The following is a 20,390-nucleotide window of genomic DNA, read 5'->3' as shown; positions in this document are numbered from 1 at the left end:
GGTCAGACCAACATAGCATCCGGGCACTGTCCATGATATAGATTAAGCCGATTTTGTTTTTGGTTTTTTTGGGGGGTGTTATCTAGTGGGTTTCTCCACTGATTTTTTTTTTTTCTCGCACGCAGTCTGTTTCAAACACTTTTAATATGTGTAAGTTTTAGTGATTTTTTGAAAATTTGTTGTTGACTTTAGTATGTTTTTATTTTACTTATTAAAAGTTAAATTCAAAATTAAAATGATTAAATTAAAGGATGGAAATAAACACTTTTGGTAGTATTTTTTTATTGTAATGTTTTTGTGTGTGGATTTTATTTTATTTTATTTTATTTTATTTTCAGCGACCGTTCCTACATTTCCCAGCAGCCCCTGCAGGTGGCGCCGCCGCTCTAAGAACTCCCGTCGTCCAGCGGGATAGAAACTACAGCGGTGAGTAAAGATCAGGAGCAGCAGCATCCTCACTGTCTGACGAACCGGCGGATGGAGCGGAGGGACGGCAAACTTGAAAACGGTAAAAGCCGGGGACAAAGTAAGCCGCAACACGTGTTCTCTGAATAGCCATAGACGATTTCTGTGATTTATTTTGTAGCATTTGTATTTCAGGTTTTATATATTGCTGTGTTTGAAACGAGATCCTTTTAAGTCTGTGCTTCGGATGAATGTTTTTGATGGACCTCCGCGTGTTGCTCAGTTGCCGCCGCGATGAATGAAACAAAGACGATGGACGCACACTGACCAACACCAACTATTTGACGTCGATCGTTGTACTTTAATTTTAAAATCTAATAGAAACACAGCGGACTCACTTAGAGAGTTTTCCCCCCGCTAACGTTAACTTTACGCTTCCCTTGACTGCTCAGACTAGCTAAACAGCCTTGCATTTAGAAGTCTCGCTGACTGCATCCAAAGGGGAAATTGTTATGTGAAACCCTTGGCCCTTTCCCAAACTTTTAGCGACGTGACAGCAACAGAGTCTGAACCGGAAAACTTGGGAAGTGCAGGTGTCTCAGCGTGGGTGGGTGAGGTCAAAGGGCAGCTGACGGTACCCTGCTGTCTCCTGATATGCGTCTGCTTTGCTGTCTAATGCTCTATCCACAAGCAATACCTGTGTTTGCTTTGGAGAAGTGAACTGAAGACTGTGTAAAGTTTTACGGCCCACAGTGCTGGATTGCCACCGCACAGGCCCAGCGCAACAGCACCAGTGTGAATGGAGATGATGATGTGCACTTAAATTTTTTCTCTATTTCCAGTCTTAAGATGAGCCAGGGGCCAAATCTCGTCCTCCAGTGGCTGTCTAAGCTACACCTGACCCACTATGTGGAGTCATTCTTTGACAATGGGTATGATGACTTGGAAGTTTGTAAGCAGATTGGAGAACCAGACCTGGATGCTATCGGGGTCCGCATTCAGTATCACAGACACAGGCTGCTCACAGCAGTGCAAGCGTTAAAAGAGGAGGACAAAAGGAAAGCACCTGGGTACTATTTCACCTTAGAGCCTCTGGATGCTTCTGCCTGCCACCACATCTCATACTCAGACAGACTGGGTGACTTGGAGACGCCGAGGTGTCACGCACAGACTGCAGGAGTGCACCAGGCCTCCTGTCCTGGGAACCATAACCCGAGGTTCACAGACTGTAATGACTTTGTGACTTATCCCAAACTGAAGCTCAAAGTACTCATACGGGATAAACTTGCAAAAGATGGCATTAACCTGGGACAAGCACCTTACACCCACAAGGTAGGATATTTTGACTTCATCTCTTGCAGTTAAGTTGATAAGAAATGCTGGGTCTTTAAGAGCTGTCTCATTGGATTTAATATGCTTACTTTACTGCGAATGTGATGAAGAGTGTGACAAATTTCTTTGATAGTGCTGACGTCAAGTGATTCTTCTTTGAGGATGTGTTGGAGTCTCTGGCAAAGGTTCACTGAGGTTCATTGTAGTGTTAGTTTACTCAAAACATTTCCATATTAGTGTTAAACTTAACTGGAATGAATCTAATTGAATTGACTGATTGGGTACTTGGTGAAACAGTAGTAAGACTTACAATGCCTTCTGATCCTCAGTGTACATCTTTTAAATTAAGTTAAGGTGATTTTATGTGGAAAAAATCCTAATTGTGTTCTCTTTTTCTGGATTTACTGTTCCGTAAGCAGCCTAAATGTGCCTAGATCGCTATTTCACGTATCTCGCAGAATGCCATGTCAGAAAATGTTGAGTTCAAGCGTTTAGAAGACATTATCCCACTCTGCCATAATCCTTTGCTGTAGCACCCTTCACACATCCAAACTGGGGCATTGAATCCACACTGGAATTGAATTTGAGCACATAAAATGAAAAATGTGGTATTTTATAATAAAAGATTTGCTGCAGCTCCAGCTGTTTGGCTCTGTAGCCATGGATTCCTGCTTAGAATACACCACAACACCTGCAGCTGTTTTAAATCTCCAAGAATTACTATACTGGCGAACAGTGAGTTGTTTTTAAGGTAGATGAACAAACAAAATACAAAAAAAACCAAATAATGTTACAGTGATGCTACTAGACTGTATGTAAGGCAAAAGAGGCTGTGACATCCAGAATGAAATGGTACATGATGGTATGTTTTTCCATCACGCTGACCCATTTGACCATTAGTCTTTTCTTTGATAACATTAAAACAGATTGAATAACGGCCGCATTTTCTTGAAGGGAGGCAGAAACCTTTCCAAGCATTTGAATTTTCACCCATTCCTGCAAATAATGAAATTTGGTGACTACACGATTTTTACATTTAGGACAGTGTGGTGGGGTTTCTGTTCTGTACTTATTATAGCTATATGGAGAAATGTGTATACATCATGCAAAATATTATAGTGTAATTCTTTTTTTTAAATGTTACAAATAAAATTTCTCAATGGTTAAGTCTCATCCCATCATCAATGACTATTACTATTAGCCAGTTTCAACATCTCAAAATACAATTTGGATACAAAGTGTTTTTGTTGCTGATACTTTACACAGAAAAAATCTAAGAGATGTGAGTAATTTGGGATTTCTAGCAAATTCTTATACACAAGTCTTCTGATCTATAAATATTTGTAGAAGTTATATATTGCAATTTTAAACTATAATAATATTTTAAATATTTTAAATTTCCCCTTCTCCAAGCGGTTGATGATTCTAACAATACTCACTCTTTGCCAGAAAATAACATTTGCTCAGTTTCACTTGTTAAGCAACAATCGCAAGAAAAACAATGAACAAGAGTTAAAAAGCTTCCGACCTCTGTGGACAGTGGATCAGTCTGCCGTGATGACTGACTGACAGCATTTCATTTTATTTCGAGGGATTTTTTTCCCATCCTGACAAACTGCTCTTTGTGTTGACTGCAGGGGCTGTTAGTTAATGTAATTGCAGAGGATAGCTGTTCTGCTCTGGCATTAACCAAATCCATTCAGTCCATAATGCACTCAGCGAGCGGTCCAAGGCCGGCCAGATGAAAAGCTCAGCGATACGTTTGGCTTATTTTCAACAGCCTGTCTCCGAGAGGAAGGTGTGACTGATGGATTTGGGATTTGATTATAGTGAAGAAAACTGATGTTTACCGTTGATTAAATGGTAAACAGTCTGTATTGTAACAGAGTGTCAGAGTGAATCCTTGCTAGAAGCACTGATGCACACTGTCCCGGCATATTTTTACACTTTCAGTCCTAAGGCACAGTTGTTTTTCACAGCAGTGGTGCTTAGGCAAGAGAGTACTCGTGTTGATTATTTGTCTTTCCAAAGCTGATACAAGTTTAAAATGCTGCTCATCAACAATGAATGAATGTGTTCTGAGGGGGTAGTGAGCCAGATGCAGCTTTCCAGTTAGATTGAGCTCATATTTGGTCAGGATCGCAGTCCTTGTATTTGTGCTTCTTTGTATCAAGTGAGCCTTATGCAGTGTTTGGTGCTTTGTTATTTGCTTTATTATTGAAACTCTAATAAGGAAAGTTTTCTTTACCCATCTGCGTTGCAATTACCCATTAAAAGTTGTACTCTGCTTTTGGAGCCAGCACACGGCTCTCTCACCAATGTCGCAGTGCCAGGCACTGCAGGACACCCCCTGAGGTCCTGTTTCCATGCCATGATGGGTCAGAGATTTACACATTATAGGGAAGGTGGTTTTACTGTTGTGGCCAATTCCTGAACGTTAAGCTGTGGTTCTCTTGCCATCCACTGTGTGTTTAACATTTTGAATGTTCTGTCATCCTGGTGCATTTCACTAGGAAGTCGGTCAAACTTTTTGGCTCATTAAATTTGGCCCATTGGATCCGTCTCGGTACTTGCACTGCAAAGACATGCACGATTATTTCATTCACTTATAATGTGAACGATGACTCTACTTCATTCGAAGCTCATTAGTAAAGAAAACTTGAAAGTAAAACAATCAGGTAAAATTGATTGTTATGGAAACTGATTTCGGAGCAGTTTGGCCTTTCAGCTTCATCAGATGGAGTCCATTAAATGCTTGCAGGATACAGGTATGTAGGCCAGTACGGCCCATTTTCTCACCAGGAATAGCATACAGCAGCTTAAGGGTAAACCCATCTCCTCCACCAGTTCTCCTCAGCTTAAATTTTGGACCATTTAGAACTATAATATTGTATACGCCCATTTAGAGATCAGTTCAATTTTTGTATTGTATTTTCCAGGCTTTATTAACCACAAGACAGGGATGTTTTAAAACCTAGGTTTGGGCTGTGTAGTGTACCATATATTACTTTATGCTTACATGATATTTTAGTAAAGCCTCTTCACACCATATCATTTTTTGTTCTTCTATTTTTAAAAAAACTTGGTCTCCCATTTGCTTTGTTTGATTTTTAACAGTACAGTATGTCCTCAGGCCCTATTCTGTCTGGTATTCATGAACCACAGCAGTTTGCATCTGTAACCACATAATGCCTTCTGCCCTCAGTCTCTAGCGCAATCAATTCCCACTGAGCAATGTGCTTTTCTGCCGATTCTATACGCACGACTTGTTCACACAGACCCAAAGGGCCTGTTGCTGACTTTGAGAGGGGGAAAAATAGTAAAGCTGATTAAGCTGTAAATGATCTAAGTGCTGGTGACACAACAAGCCATTTTCTAAAAATGTAACATGGAAAAAAAGCTTGATATATTTGCTCATGAAATTGCAGCTGCTGGAAATGGGAATCTGTGCTGCATAGATATAGTCTGAAACAGAAGTTTTGTTTCAGACAAGATGATAGAGGGGCTTTTTTTTTTTTTTTTTTTTTTTTTTTTTTTTAAAGATATGCACCAGATTATTCATCATTTGTCAGTAAGGCATACATCACATTTCATCAAGCCCAATCCCTCTTTGGAAAAGCTCCCTTTATAGCTGTCTTAACAATGGGCTTCAACTCCCCAGAAGGCCTCGCTGCAGTGCCTCACTTGAAAACTGTCCTGGAGAAGAAATCTTTATAAGATTTTTTTTTTTTTTTTTTTTTTTTCTGTGTTGCTTCTCCAGAGGATCAGAGGACAAACAAAACCAGCAGGCCCCTTTTGACAGAAGAAAAGACAGTTTGAATAGAGCCTGGCAAAATACAAGATCTACAGCAGCTGACAGCTGTCTCTGCCTTTGTCACAATAAAGTGGAGATTGAATAAAATGGCTTTTGTTGAACAAAGTTGGTTTTAAAACACCAGCACGGAGTTTAAAGCGAGCACAAGTGTAACAGTATGCTGGCCACCTGCACATGGACTGGTGACTTTAGTTTTTGTTCAGTTTCCTTCAGTGCTTCCCTTGAGTCGCCTTAAAAATAGTTCAATCTCCTCTGATGGCACGGTGATGCAGTGGTTAGCACCTATTAGCACCTTACTGGGCGAAAGTCCCAGGTTTCAGTTCTGGAGTCTGCTGGGACTTTACTGTGTTCGATGTTAAGTGTTTTCCTCTGAAGGTCCAAAGACATGTTGAATTAAATAGTATTTCTTCCAGAGTGAATTGCTGTGTTTGAGTTAGATAACGTGGGATGGGGTCTACCTATCCCAAGACTAACACAAACTACAAATCACACATAATTTCCTTAGGGATTAATAAAGTATTCTGATTCTGATTTATAGCTGTAGTGTATTAATTGTTAGACTTTAAGTCTAAATTTAAAGAAGTGACCTAAAGAGTCTTGCAGTTCATCCTGTGCTTTTATTGTCATTTTTGTGCCAGTAGATGGGCGCTACAAGGGAAAAGCAAAGAGACTTACTTCATTTTAATCAATCAAGAATATTATTGTTACTGTGAGCGGATATTTCAGCTTTGTTGAATTCAACCGATTAAGCTTTTGCTGAATATGGGGTATAGGCAAAGTTGGTCTCGCTCTTCCATCACCCAGATTTTGGAATTATGTGCCGAGTGACTTTTAATCTCTGCAGGTGTTATGGCGCAGGAAAGGAAACTTTGTTTTCCCTCCAAAGGAAAATCGCCATGGTTGTAATTTTTATTTTTTGTATTTTGAGTTTATAAAACTTCTTTTAAATAAGGTAATCTGGACCAGAAGTCCAGACCCATCATGGTTGTGTAAAAGTCCTGACTCAAAGACCTATGTTGAGCAAGGAAAAACCCTGACATGCATAAATGGTTTGGTCATGCTGCAGTGTGATGCAGTTTTATCATGTCCTCTATCCATTATCTTTCTCTTCCTGGTCGCCCTGTAGTGTACTATAGGGAAGACCTACTATTGACTTTACTCATGTTATGTCAGTATAGATTAGCTCAAACCGCTGGGCATTTGCAGCAATGTCAAGTCAAATCAAATCAAATCAAATCACTTTTTACTGTCACATCACATGTGCAGGCACACTGGCACAGCACATGCGAGTGAAATTCTTGTGTGCGAGCCCCACAAGCAACAGAGATGTGCAAACACAACAACACAAACGAGCAAAATACAAGAATGGCCAACCTGAAACTAATAAATATATGTACAATATATAATAGTGTATGCATTTCTGGATGTGTATACTAAATATTTTCCTACGTGTGTGTGTGTGTGTGTGTGTGTGTGTGTGTGTGTGTGTGTGTGTGTGTGTGTGTATACACATTTTTACAAATTAAATAGTAAAAAAAATAAAATAAAATAATAATAATAATAATAAAATATATAAAATATACAGAGTTGAATATGTGCAAAACAAGTGGCATTTATATACAGTGTGGAGTGCATAATGTTGAAGTTCCAGTAGTGAAGCTGAGGTGTCTATGACGTGTTCAGCAGTCTGATGGCCTGATGGAAAAAGCTGTCTCTCAGTCTGCTGGTACGGGACCGGATGCTGCAGAACCTCCTTCCTGATGGAAGTAGTCTGAACAGTTTATGGCTGGGGTGACTGGAGTCCTTGATGATCCTCCCCGCTTTCCTCAGGCACTGCTTCCTGTAGATGTCTTGGAGGGAGGGAAGCTCACCTCCAATTATCCGTTCAGAGCACCGCACTACTCGCTGGAGAGCTTTGCAGTTGTAGGCGGTGCTGTTGCCATACCAGGTGGTGATGCATCCAGTGAGGATGCTCTCAATGGCACAGTGATAGAAGGTCCTGAGGATGCGGGGGCTCATGCCGAATCTTTTCAGTCTCCTGAGAAAGAAGAGGCGCTGCTGCGCCTTCTTCACTGTTTTGTTTGTGTGTACTGACCACGTAAGATCCTCAGCCAGGTGTACGCCAAGGAACCGGAAGCTGCTCACTCTCTCCACAGCAGCGCCGTTGATGGTGATGGGGGTGTGTACTTCTCTGCACCTCCGGAAGTCCACTATCAACTCCTTTGTCTTTGCGACGTTGAGGGTGAGATGGTTGTCTTGACACCAGTGGGTCAGGGCGCTGACCTCCTCCCTGTAAGCCGTCTCATCACCGTTGGTGATAAGACCCACCACTGTAGTGTCGTCCGCAAACTTCACAATGATGTTGGAGCTGTTAGTGGCTGTGCAGTCGTAGGTGTAGAGTGAGTACAGGAGAGGGCTCAGTACACACCCCTGTGGAGCACCAGTGTTCAGTGTGATGGGGGATGAGGTGATGCTGCCCAGTCTGACCACCTGGCGTCTGTCAGACAGGAAGCTAAGGATCCAGCTGCAGAGGGAGCTGCTCAGTCCTAGATCCTGCAGTTTCCTGTCCAGCTTTGAGGGAACGATGGTATTGAATGCTGAGCTGTAATCTACAAACAGCATCCTCACATACGTGTCTCTCTTCTCCAGGTGTGACAGGGCAGTGTGTAGTGTCAGGGCTATGGCATCATCAGTGGACCTGTTGTGGGGGTATGCAAACTGTAGAGGGTCCAGTGAGTCGGGTAGTGCAGAGCAAATGAAGTCCCTGACCAGCTTCTTGAAGCATTTGCTTACGATGGGGGTCAGGGCTACAGGTCGCCAGTCGTTCAATGAGGAGATGGTGGAGGATTTGGGTACAGGGACGATGGTGGCCATTTTGAAGCAGGCTGGGACTACAGACAGAGAGAGGGAAAGGTTGAAGATGTGCGTGAACACTCCAGCCAGCTGAGCCTGGAGTATTACCCTTATGGTGCCGAGGGCTAGTTGGGGGCAGGGTGATTGAATAGCATTGTACAGATCATTCAAAACCTAAACATGTCATGCTTATAGTTTGGGATTAAGTAAATTCTTGTCCGGCTGGCTGATCATCTCACTACTTCATTGTATAATGACAGCTGTCAGTACACCAGCACATATTCAATATTATGTGACTACTGAGAAATATAACTGATCCATGCTGCTAGCACAGATACTGTTCTATGTACAATGTAAAGCAGATGCACTGACCTGTATAAGTTTAATGTTGTCCAGGGTCACATGTTCTGTATATATACATCCATCTATCCCATTAAATCTTCTCTTTAATGGCCCTCTGCCTTCATGTTGCATTCAAGTAGGAATTATTCAGTAGAGCATCTGGAGGAGCTTTGCCCAGTGGAAGCAACAAAAATGCATAACACACTTAGTTTATGCAACACCGTGCTTATTTTGGATTTGACTCAAGAAGAGGCTGCTGTATTTTGTTTTCTATGAGTGAGTATTTTTTTGAGCAGTTGTTCTGTGTACAAATTTCTCTTAAGCAACCTCACTTATTTAAATGCTCCACAAAGCTCCTCCTTTTTTATTCTTTAGTGCTTTGGCTTGTGTTTCACAAGGCTAAATAGGTCTTTTAAACTATGAGGTGCTCTCAGAATTTAAATTGCTGTGTTAGCAAGAACCTCTCTTTTCTTTGTGCCAGGCACATGTAAGAGGAAGCTGAAGTAAAGGAGGAAGTTTTATTTAAGTTTGTATCAAAGCAAGCACCGAGTCCAACACTGAACTGCTTTGATCAGGAGTTGCTTCATTTGTTTTGGATGTTTTGAATTGTTTGAATTCAAAAACTGAGTTCTAATTACTTTTTTTGTGCATGGCTTCTCTTAACAGAATAAGCACTGGCATAGTGTGAAACCTATAACCTACACCACATAAAGTATGCAGTTAGAGTAGTAGAGCAGTTGCACTCTTTATTTCTATATTAAAAATTTAGCTTTCATTTTGCTGAGTGTTTGCAGACTTTTGAGAATAAAGATTAGCCACCATATCCCATTAAGACCCATCAAACATACAGGCATCAATTGACTTGACAAATTAACAGCTTTACTTCGGATCCAGTATAGATTTAATGGTGTTCTATCAACGTAGTACAAGCCAATCAGTCTACTGGGCAGAAATTCGAGTCAATCTTTTTAGACAAAAAGTAGAACTGTTAAGTTAGCGAAGGCTCCAGCCACACAGGCCAGTTGGCAAGTGGTTGCGGGAGGTTCCTTGCTGTTGCTAGGTTAAATTGGTCCTAGGAGGTATACGATGCTGCGCTAAAAGCCTCCTTGCTGGTAGTCGAAGCCACAGCCGCATGTAGTTTATATGGGACACCAACTCGTCAGCAAACACTTGAAAACCGCTCACCAAGTGATAGTGAAAGTGACACAAACTGGAAGCATCCACCCTTAAAGTAGAAGTTGAACCATTTGAAGCTAAATCATTGTGTCCAAAGAAAAGCCACAGCTTTCTAAAGTTGTTCATCATAGTGATGATGTTGAGTTATAATATCATTTCCTCTGAGACATTCATTGCTGATTACTAAACAGCCCCACCCCCACCTGAACTGCAGTGCACTACTGGTGGAAACATGATTAGTGCTATATTTCTTCTAAAATTTAGGTCATATATGGAAGCAGCTTATTATTTGTTTACGTGCTGAAACTCTGTATATTAGTGCTAATTCCACACGGCACATATTAATAATGTGAGTTACTTCACTGCATTAAGGGCAAGCATTATAAAGAGCATTGGTACATTTTGCATGGCTTTTCATAGGAAGGTAGTGAATGAATGGCACCATTTCTTCACTTAAGCCTCTGAACTTGTATTAAAGGTTTTCATCTTTGGTGCAGAGCTGCCTTTTAATGTAGTGCACATCTGTTGGGGACTTGAATTTTCATTATCTCTTCCACTATCCTGTCCCACATTATCCTCACAGAAAGCATGGCAATGGAAGGTGAACACATTTAAGAGGGATCTGATCAGTAGTTTGAAATCTGAGAAGTCTCAGTTTTATCTTGTGTTTCAAACAGAAGTTCCCCACAGCTCATTTAAAATCAAAAGCATAAAAATGAAAAAAGATTAAACACAATAACACCGACAAATCTTCCCATGTTTGGCAGCTAATTTTAGAATTGAATTCATGCTTCTTTTGCAGATCAGGGATTCAGTTCCATTCAGTTTTATTTGGATGGCACCAAATCGCATATTGTTAGGTAAAGACCTTAAGCAGGGGTCTCAAACTCGCGGCCCAGGGGCCACTAGTGGCCCACGTCACCCCTACTTGAAGTGAAGAAATAAAATGCTAGTTGGACCTAGAGCAGGGCGATATGGCCAAAAATATTTATCACGATATATATTTGAAAATTTGCGATAACGATATAACTGACGATATAATTGATGCGAGACAAAATACAACTCCACAACATTACTAGCGCAAAAAGACAACCTTCCATTTATTTTCACTTAAATAAGAAGCTGGTTTTTATGTACACTAAAGCTTTATAAAAAATGTAACAGTGCAAATGCAAATTCCTTGCTGAAAGTTTAACCAAAAGGCATTTCCAGTAGAAATGGGCTGACATATCCTGAGCATAACCATGTATAATATCCACTGAAGTTAAAAAGAGGTGCTTTGCAACATTAAACTGCAGTGTGCAGTACGCATTTTTCGGACCATAAGGTGCACGGGATTATAAGGCACATTAAGCGAAACAAAGCAGTCAGATAAATCAAACTTTATTAAACTCATTCTTCTTGCTTCCTCCTCTTCTGTACCATTGATTCATTAATGTGGAATTCTCTGGCAGCTGCTCTATTCCCATGTTGTTGCAGTATATTAATGACTAACCTCGTATTGTGGATGGATTATCTCAGTTGTTCTCCTGACTGAAGTTTGGTCCGTTTACAGCATCCTGCCATGCGATTGCATTTGTCTCTAACCATGAGGAACCTTCACGTTAACTTTTATAAGTGGAAAAGTGTTAGTGTTCGTCCTCCAGCTTCACTGTTTATGTTATGCTAACATAGCTGTGTCGCTAGCGATCACGTAGCACATCATTATATACCAGCTAGCCCAACTTCAGTACCCCTACAAACGTCACTGCTGTTTAGTTTCCTGTCTTCATTTATGTTGGAAGTGATAGCAGAGCTGTACGTTTGAATTTTTTCAGAAATCTCTCAGTCAGAACGTGCTATATCATGCTTAGGTAACTAGCGAAACTAGCGAGCTAACTTCCGCTAGCTTCCTGCTAACTTCTAACTCCGTTAAATGTAATAACTTTTGTTTTCATGGATGCCTGGAAGTTAAACTTTATAGTTACACCTGGTAAAGCAGCAATGCTGATCGTTTTATTAAAGATGAAATAATTTAGACAGTTTTCAACTCTCAGTGATGCTACAGTGTTGTTTGACCTGAAGTCAAATATACGGAGTTTGGGACCCAGATTACTCCCAGATTTAAGAGCATCTTAGTCCGACAAATACGACAATAACAACGGCCGCTTGCATGTTCTGCAAAAAAATGTGCTTTGTTGTGTATCTGACGGACAAACACCAAACCAGTTCCACATCATGGAAGTTGCACCATTTTTACAAACCAATTCTGGTTCCTCAACAATCGGCCATGTGCGTATGAAAACAAAGGCACTGCGCATGCGCGTTTTACTCCCATTCTATCGCGATATTTCATTTTCCTATCGTTGCCTAACATTATACCGGTATTACCGTGAACGGTATAATATGGCCCAGCCCTAGTTGGACCTTGAAGTTCAGTGCCAGCAGTGTCCCACAGCTCATTTAAGTTTGAGACCCCTCCCCTATAGTAATATGGATAAACACCTCACCAAACGACCCCATTTGAGAAAACACTTGGCTACAGTGGGAAGGAAAAACCCCCTTTTAACAGGAAGAAACCTCCTCCAAAACCTAGAAAATAACTGTTGCGCTCCTTGATTTGTCAAAACAAAAAAGATGTGTTACATACTTGAATGTGGTGGAGAAAACGAGGGAAAATGTATATTTTAAAACAAGTAATAGTTGCATTAACTTTCCACTTGTTGACTTTAATATTTTAAACATGAAGGTCCCTTTTTATTAGTGGTGTCAGTGGGACTGCAGTGGCAAATTAAACACTGCAAGCAACAAAACTGAATTAAACATTTGTAATCTTTAGTGAGACTGAGTTTCTTTCTAATCATGCTGCTGTATCTGTACTGTAGATATGCCAAATATGGTTAGAAGGGGATCTGTGTGCTATTTAGGCTTCTGTGGCCCACAGTAAATCTCAAGCTTCCAATTCATCCAGTGCTTTGACCTATTAGTAACTTAACCTCAAGGTATGAGGTATGTTCTCCCAGTGAGAAAAGCAGAAAAGCTGCACAAAAGATGTTCCTGCAAAACTGTTAAACCAAAAGTGCGTTTTGGTCTTTTTATAGCGTAAATCTTGTAGGGATGACAGTGGGAATACATCAAGATGCCACATCAGTTCCTGTTTGCTTGTTTACCCAGTGACTGGCAGTGTACTGTGGCAGCTTCCCCACGGAGTCTACTGCTGCTTCCATGCACTGGTAGTCTGCAGAACAAGAGTACAATCCAGCTGTGTAGTGTTGGTTGTCAGCATAAGGTCTGCTCATACAAGTGAGTTTTACACCACTAAAAATAACACCGTACGTGACGTTTCATGAAGGCTGTGGTTACCGATCAACCACAACATTAACCCACTGACTAAAATTGTTTCCTGGCATTAATGTGGTTAATTAAAAAGCACATTATTGCCAGGAAGTGCCATCGTGGCAATGGCACTCCCTGAGGGCAGTGGCCTCTCCCAGCAGAGTTGTATCTACAGTGGAACCACACTAAGCTCCTAATCAACCACTGTCCCTGCAAACACACATCCAGAGGTCTCTGTTCCAGTGAATTAGAGATGTCGCGAGCTTAAGGTAGACCTTCACAGTATTTGGCTGGTGGATTTAGTTGTTTCTGTTCATCGTATATAGAAGAAAAGCCAAGGGTCGCGCTCTTGTAATGCAGTGAACACTGTATGTTCAGAGTATGACCCACTTTCTGCTCCTCTTCCTCCCCATAGCAGCTAAGACCCCTCCTCCCTTATTAATTTCATATGATAAGTCTGCTGACACTATGGCATAGATCCAACAGCAACATACTATATAAGCTGAGCTACTTTCCTGGTGAGCCATTTGGGCCGAGGACTTCTTGAAATAGCTGTCATGTGAAATTAAGAGGATGAAATTCTTAAATGAATTCCTATTATCCTGCCTTTGGTTTCCTGAGAATATTTGATGTGTGGAATGCCACATTGGCAGCATAAATAATATATTCACTCCAAGAAATCCAAGTAAAATGGAGCAGCTGTAGTGCGTTTGTGTTTGCTTTGCCTCAGGTCCCCCTGCATTAACTTAGGTTAGGTCATCTTTTCTCTTATGTGGAAGAGAAATTGTGTAACCACCAGATATTTTTCTATTTTTCTGAAAAGCTATTTTAAATTTATTTTATTGTTTTATCAAACTGAAGTTTAAAAAAAGGTCCTAGTTGCTTTAAGTTGCAAAAATCTCTCAGCATTATTCTTCAGATACATATAAATACATTGTGCTACATGTTATTGGTTTATGACTTCTGTTTTATTGATTGTATTTGTTGTAATTGGACTGATTTACATCAGTGTTTCACATCATAACGCATACAGTGGGGCAAAAAAGTATTTAGTCAGCCACCGATTGTGCAAGTTCCCCCACTTAAAATGATGCCAGAGGTCAGTAATTTGCACCAGAGGTACACTTCAACTGTGAGAGACAGAATGTGAAAAAAAAATCCATGAATCCACATGGTAGGATTTGTAAAGAATTTATTCGTAAATTAGGGTGGAAAATAAGTATTTGGTCACCTCAAACAAGGAAAATCTCTGGCTCTCACAGACCTGTAACGTCTTCTGTAAGAAGCTTTTCTGTCCCCCACTCGTTACCTGTATGAATGGCACCTGTTTGAACTCATCATCTGTATAAAAGACACCTGTCCACAGCCTCAAACAGTCAGACTCCAAACTCCGCCATGGCCAAGACCAAAGAGCTTTCGAAGGACACCAGGAAAAGTATCCGGTTGTTCAGTGATGACGCGACGAATCCTACTTCCGGGTCTAAAGTAGTCTGCGTTTAATATGGCTTTTGTGTTGTTAACATGTTTAATGTTATGTATTTTCTTCTATTTGATCTCAAAAAGCTCCTAAAACAGTCAGTGATCACTGTTGACCTCCCCCGTTTTTTATTACCGCTAATCATTTATTTAAGCTCAGTTTTTAAAACCTTAGGATGTAACTACAGCCCAGCCCATGCAGCAGTATATGAATGACTAACCTCGTATTGTGGATGGATTATCTCAGTTGTTCTCCTGGCTGAAGTTTGGTCCTTTTACAGCATCCTGCCATGCGATTACATTTGTTCCTGACCACCGAGAACACTCACGGTAACTTTTATCGAGTGGAAAAAAAAAAGTTAGCTTGCTTATATTATGCTAACGTAGCTGTGTCGCTAGCGGTCACGCAGCACATCATTATATACCAGCTAGCCCAACTTCAGTAACCCTACAAACGTTACTGCTGTTTAGTTTTCTGTCTTCATTTATGCTGGAAGTGATAACAGAGCTGTACGTTTTAATTTGTTTCCAAAACCCCGCAGTCAGGACATGCTATATTGTATTTAGATAGAAGCTAGCGAGCTAACTCCCTGCTAACTTCTAACTCCGTTAAATGTCATAAATTCCGTTTTCATGGATGCCTGGATGTTAAACTCAATTGTTACACCTGGTAGAGCAGAACGCTGATCATTTTATTAAAGATGAAAGACTTTAGACAGTTTTTCAACTCTCAGTAATGCCACAGTGATCGTTTGATATATGGACCTGCAGCGGAGTTTAGACCCAGACACGGCTAGTGACGTCAGACTGAACAACCGGATAGTAGACCTGCACCAGACTGGGAAGAGTGAATCTACAATAGGCAAGCAGCTTGGTGTGAAAAAATCAACTGTGGGAGCAATCATCAGAAAATGGAAGACATACAAGACCACTGATAATCTCCCTCGATCTGGGGCGCCACGCAAGATCTCATCCCGTGGGGTCAAAATGATCATGAGAACGGTGAGCAAAGATCCCAGAACCACACGGGGGGACCTGGTGAATGACCTTCAGAGAGCTGGGACCAAAGTAACAAAGGTCACCATCAGTAACACACTACAACGGCAGGGAATCAAATCCCGCAGTGCCAGACGTGTTCCGCTGCTGAAGCCAGTGCATGTCCAGGCCCGTCTGAAGTTTGCCAGAGAGCACATGGATGATACAGCAGAGGATTGGGAGAATGTCATGTGGTCAGATGAAACCAAAGTAGAACTTTTTGGTATAAACTCAACTCGTCGTGTTTGGAGGAAGAAGAATACTGAGTTGCATCCCAAGAACACCATACCTACTGTGAAGCATGGGGGTGGAAACATCATGCTATGGGGCTGTTTTTCTGCCAAGGGGACAGGACGACTGATCCGTGTTAAGGACAGAATGAATGGGGCCATGTATCGTGAGATTTTGAGCCAAAACCTCCTTCCATCAGTGAGAACTTTGAAGATGAAACGAGGCTGGGTCTTCCAACATGACAATGATCCAAAACACACCGCCCGGGCAACAAAGGAGTGGCTCCGTAAGAAGCATTTGAAAGTCCTGGAGTGGCCTAGCAAGTCTCCAGACCTCAACCCCATAGAAAATCTGTGGCGGGAGTTGAAAGTCCGTGTTGCTCGGCGACAGCACCAAAACATCACTGCTCTCGAGAAGATCTGCATGGAGGAATGGGCCAAAATACCAGCTACTGTGTGTGCAAACCTGGTAAAGACCTATAGTAAACGTTTGACCTCTGTTATTGCCAACAAAGGTTATGTTACAAAGTATTGAGTTGTATTTTTGTTATTGACCAAATACTTATTTTCCACCCTGATTTACGAATAAATTCTTTACAAATCCTACCATGTGGATTCATGGATTTTTTTTTTTTTTTCCACATTCTGTCTCTCACAGTTGAAGTGTACCTCTGGTGCAAATTACTGACCTCTGTCATCATTTTAGGTGGGGGAACTTGCACAATCGGTGGCTGACTAAATACTTTTTTGCCCCACTGTACATCATTTCAACACTTTTTCACAGAGAAGGAGAAGAAACACAAATCAAAGTGAAAGGTTAAAAAATGATGGACTGAAACAGAAAAGAGAGCTCTGAAAGCACAGTCCCTACTAAGGCCAATGCCTAAGATTCCAATTTTAAAACATGTTTTCCTGGCTCTGCATCCAAATTGATTGCATTCTTCCTCTTCCCATACTTTAACTCTCGAGTGAGTTTAATAAAACTAACTTTTCCAACGCTTGAGGAATAAAAGGCACTAAAAACAGATCAGTCATACTGCTTTTCTGTACAGTTTCAGTATGCAGTTATTCTGATCATCGCTCAGTTTCAGTTGAATACAGGAAAATTAACCTGGAACCTTCAAACCCAATGTGCTCTTTCATCTTTGGATGATATCACCAACCTCTGTGGGCAAGTGGTCTATCAGAGGCTGCGAATATTGTATATCTTTAAGGCTATTGTCTTTATTTTTATTTTTTATTTTTTATTTTAATTTAAACTTGCCACTGAACCTCACAGTACCGGTACTAATTTTTTTTTTCTTTTGTTTGTTTGTTTTGGTTTGTTTATTTTTGTATATTTCGAATGATTTTCTTATCAGAAAAGAAGTTCATATTACTGATTCTGTTTTTAAGTGTCAGCCTTAATAGTAGAAACTGCCCCAGATCTTTACAGTTCTCTGTTGTAATATTTTATGGCTCTCTTCATTTATACATGAGCACAACTCAGATATTCTTGGACAATTTCAAAAGCAGCCTATGTAGGAGCTGAATTTCTATTCATTTATTACTGACAAGCAGCGGGTGGCCCGAATCCATCTCTTCCAAGTATCTTCTTCCAAAAGTCTCAGAATCATTTCACTGTTATGCCTTTTATTTTAAGTTATACGCATGCCAGCTGGGCAGATAGATTTGTGCTAATGACAAAAAGTCACAAAAAAAACTTAAAAATGTGCACAAAAAGTTTTGTTGTAGATGTGGGTTTTTGAATTTGTGTAAAAGACATAAAAACGTTCCTTTCTCTTTACCATTCTGTTGGGGACAGAAATGAATATTATTGTGCCAGGTGTTAAAGGTGTAAACCTTTCTACTTTGTAAATTCATTCATATCTGGACAGTTTTAAAGGTTTTGGTTGTCCCATCTTTCAATGGGATGTCATTTTGTCATATGTTCTCCCTAGGGCTGTTCGATATAACGATATATCGGATGACGATATAAAAATGTCTTTGTTTCATTTTACACTATCGTTTGTGTCGTGGTGTCGCAAAATAAACAGTTTATGGCAATATTTTTTCATAGTTTTGATGGTCACTGTAGTGGCTATATTCATTTCTTAAAGTTCTCTCTTTCTCTTATATTTAATATAACCACACTACGGACTGACAAACGCCTGTTTTTTATGCGTTGTGGTTAGCACCAACGACGGTAACAGCATTGCGTGTCTGCTTGTTTATGTTCCATATAAACCTTTCACAATAAGGCTCAAGATCCTGTTGAGACTTTTCAAAATAAACTGAATCACGTGAAAGAGCAGATTATTTACGGATGAGAATTAAAAAAGAGCCGCCAGGTGCTAAAAATAAACCTTAGACTCAAATGTTATTGAGATTTTGGTCATATCGCACAGCCCTAGTTCTCCCAGTAATCCAACAGCAGCATATCCTCATGATAGTAATTTATACGTGTATCTATTATCCATCTCTCTTCATGGAGATGAAAGAAGGAGATGCAAGTGGTAACTGTCAGACTGACTGCATTATTGTTGATGTGAGTGTCAGAGACATCTGCAGAAGGCAAGTGTCAGGCCATTGAGATGGTTTCAGATCACTTCCCTTCAGGAGTCATTCAACACAGCCTGCTTCAGTATTTTACACTTTTTTTAATGCCTTTTATATGAAACCGGAACACTTTTAAATGGCTCACTTTGCATCGATTGTGTAAGTCTAAAAGCTATGTTGCTGTTATGAATTTGAGTTTACTGCTTAGATCACTTTGGAATAGTTTCACTTCTGCTGTGTGTTTTACAAACATTAAGGAGTGAAAGGGTCAAGTGAAATTGAATAATTTCATGCAATTTGGAGGAAAAAAACAACAACCCACAAACAAATTATACAAACGCCACACTCTCTGGATGACATTGATCAAACTGGATGGCCTTGATATTTTGTGTCAGCTTATGATTGCTGTCTTAAGCTGACAGCTTTACAAATGCATCAGCAGTTTTCCCCGTGATAGTGGTTGCTTGTACTGAACTAGTGCCCAAGGCGTCAACTCTGAAATCAGAGAGAGACAAGATTGGAAACAGGGAAAACCTTCAGGTTCCTTGGTTCCATCATGTCAGATGAAGGCTCAAGGATAGCACAGGCAACAAATGGAATAACTTAAGCTCATCTGGGGAGACAAGAACATCTGTCTTTGCTCCAAAATCCATCTGATGCTCAAACGTCCTGTATGGCAGAACTCCAAAGAAGAATTCTGGCAGCAGAGAAGAGATGGTACAGGAACATTTTAGGCATTTCATACACCAAACATGAAGAGGTTCATAGAAAGATCCAGTAGGTAATTGGACCTCATGAGATAGCAGAGCCTTGCTTCTCGTTCATCAGGCCTTGTGAAAATCATCTTGCAAGTAACCATTCCAAGAATCCTTAGACATGAAAGACACAGATGGAAGGACAGCATCTAGGCTGGCATGAACCAGAGCGCTGTTGACGACAGAGAAGAAGAGTCTTTACTGTTACTGTCTTTATTGTTCTCCCATTTGCTTCAACAGAAGACGAGGAATAAGTGAAGTAAGTGAAAAAATGTTGAACCGTAATTTACTCCAGCTTAAAATAAATATTCTAACCTTTTGAAAAACTGTATTTCTTATATTCATGAACTACCTGAAATATTTTACTTTAAAATGTATATAATAGTTTACCTATTTTGAATCAATTTTTTTTTAAAAAGAGGACATTTTTAACAATATTCGCACTATTATATTATAGAAATTCATGAAAGCGTAGTCTGTTTTCATTATTTGGAGTCCATTCAACTTACTCTGCACTTGCAGCATCCTATCTGATAAAAACTGCACCATGCACTTGTATAAGATTTTTGCAGGAAACTATATGTGAAGGTTAGGACATGCAAATGTTGCCAGATTACAGGACCAATTTGGAGACACAGTATGTATGAGATGAACATAAAAAGCCTTGGTAGTATCCCCTTTTAGGTCATGTTCCATTTTATGCTCAATTAGATTTAAGTGCTATTAGTATTATCAATAAACTGGAGCACCGCATTGCAGCCCCACAAAGACTCATAAAAAACCACCAGATTGTTATTTTATGGTTAATGAATCTAGCTGGGAAGTACTGGGGCTTAAGGCATTAGACACTTGTTTTGTAACTTCTAAGCACTGTCAGCTGGCCTTTGGGCTTGTGTGCCTGATGTTTTATGAGTTTTGTCTGGAAGTCTGATGCTGTAATCTTATAAACACCAGCTTTGTCATCAGAAAGCTGAATATTCTTGAATACATTCAAGAATATTCAACTTTCTGATGACAAAGTTAGGCAATGTTTAGGCAGCTTTTTGGGAAAAGGCTGTCTAAACTTTGTCTCTGATCCTTGTGCTGGCTCGGCAGTGATCCTTTACCTCTCATCTGTCT

At 40.4% G+C, this 20,390-nt stretch overlaps 1 protein-coding gene across 3 annotated transcripts in view; it reads left to right on the top strand.

The window, feature by feature from the left end:
- Positions 1-390: 390 nt before the first annotated feature.
- The window catches only part of sash1b (SAM and SH3 domain containing 1b), a 62,933-nt gene continuing 42,933 nt past the window's right edge, over positions 391-20,390 (top strand). For 2 of the 3 annotated variants that reach the window (XM_004540097.5, XM_012922412.3), the window contains exons 1-2: positions 431-526; positions 1,248-1,737. In XM_004540097.5, coding sequence (XP_004540154.3) covers positions 1,255-1,737 — 483 coding nt within the window. In that variant the 5' untranslated portion in view covers positions 431-526; positions 1,248-1,254. Of the gene's footprint in view, positions 527-1,247; positions 1,738-20,390 lie in introns of all 3 variants that reach the window. The other variant, XM_004540096.5, reaches the window with a different exon arrangement.

This window comes from Maylandia zebra, linkage group LG19 (genome assembly GCF_041146795.1).
Source record: "Maylandia zebra isolate NMK-2024a linkage group LG19, Mzebra_GT3a, whole genome shotgun sequence".
NCBI classification, from domain to species: domain Eukaryota; kingdom Metazoa; phylum Chordata; class Actinopteri; order Cichliformes; family Cichlidae; genus Maylandia; species Maylandia zebra.
The sequence above is the reverse complement of the archived record's forward strand: the minus strand, read 5'-3'. Positions and strand labels throughout refer to the sequence as shown.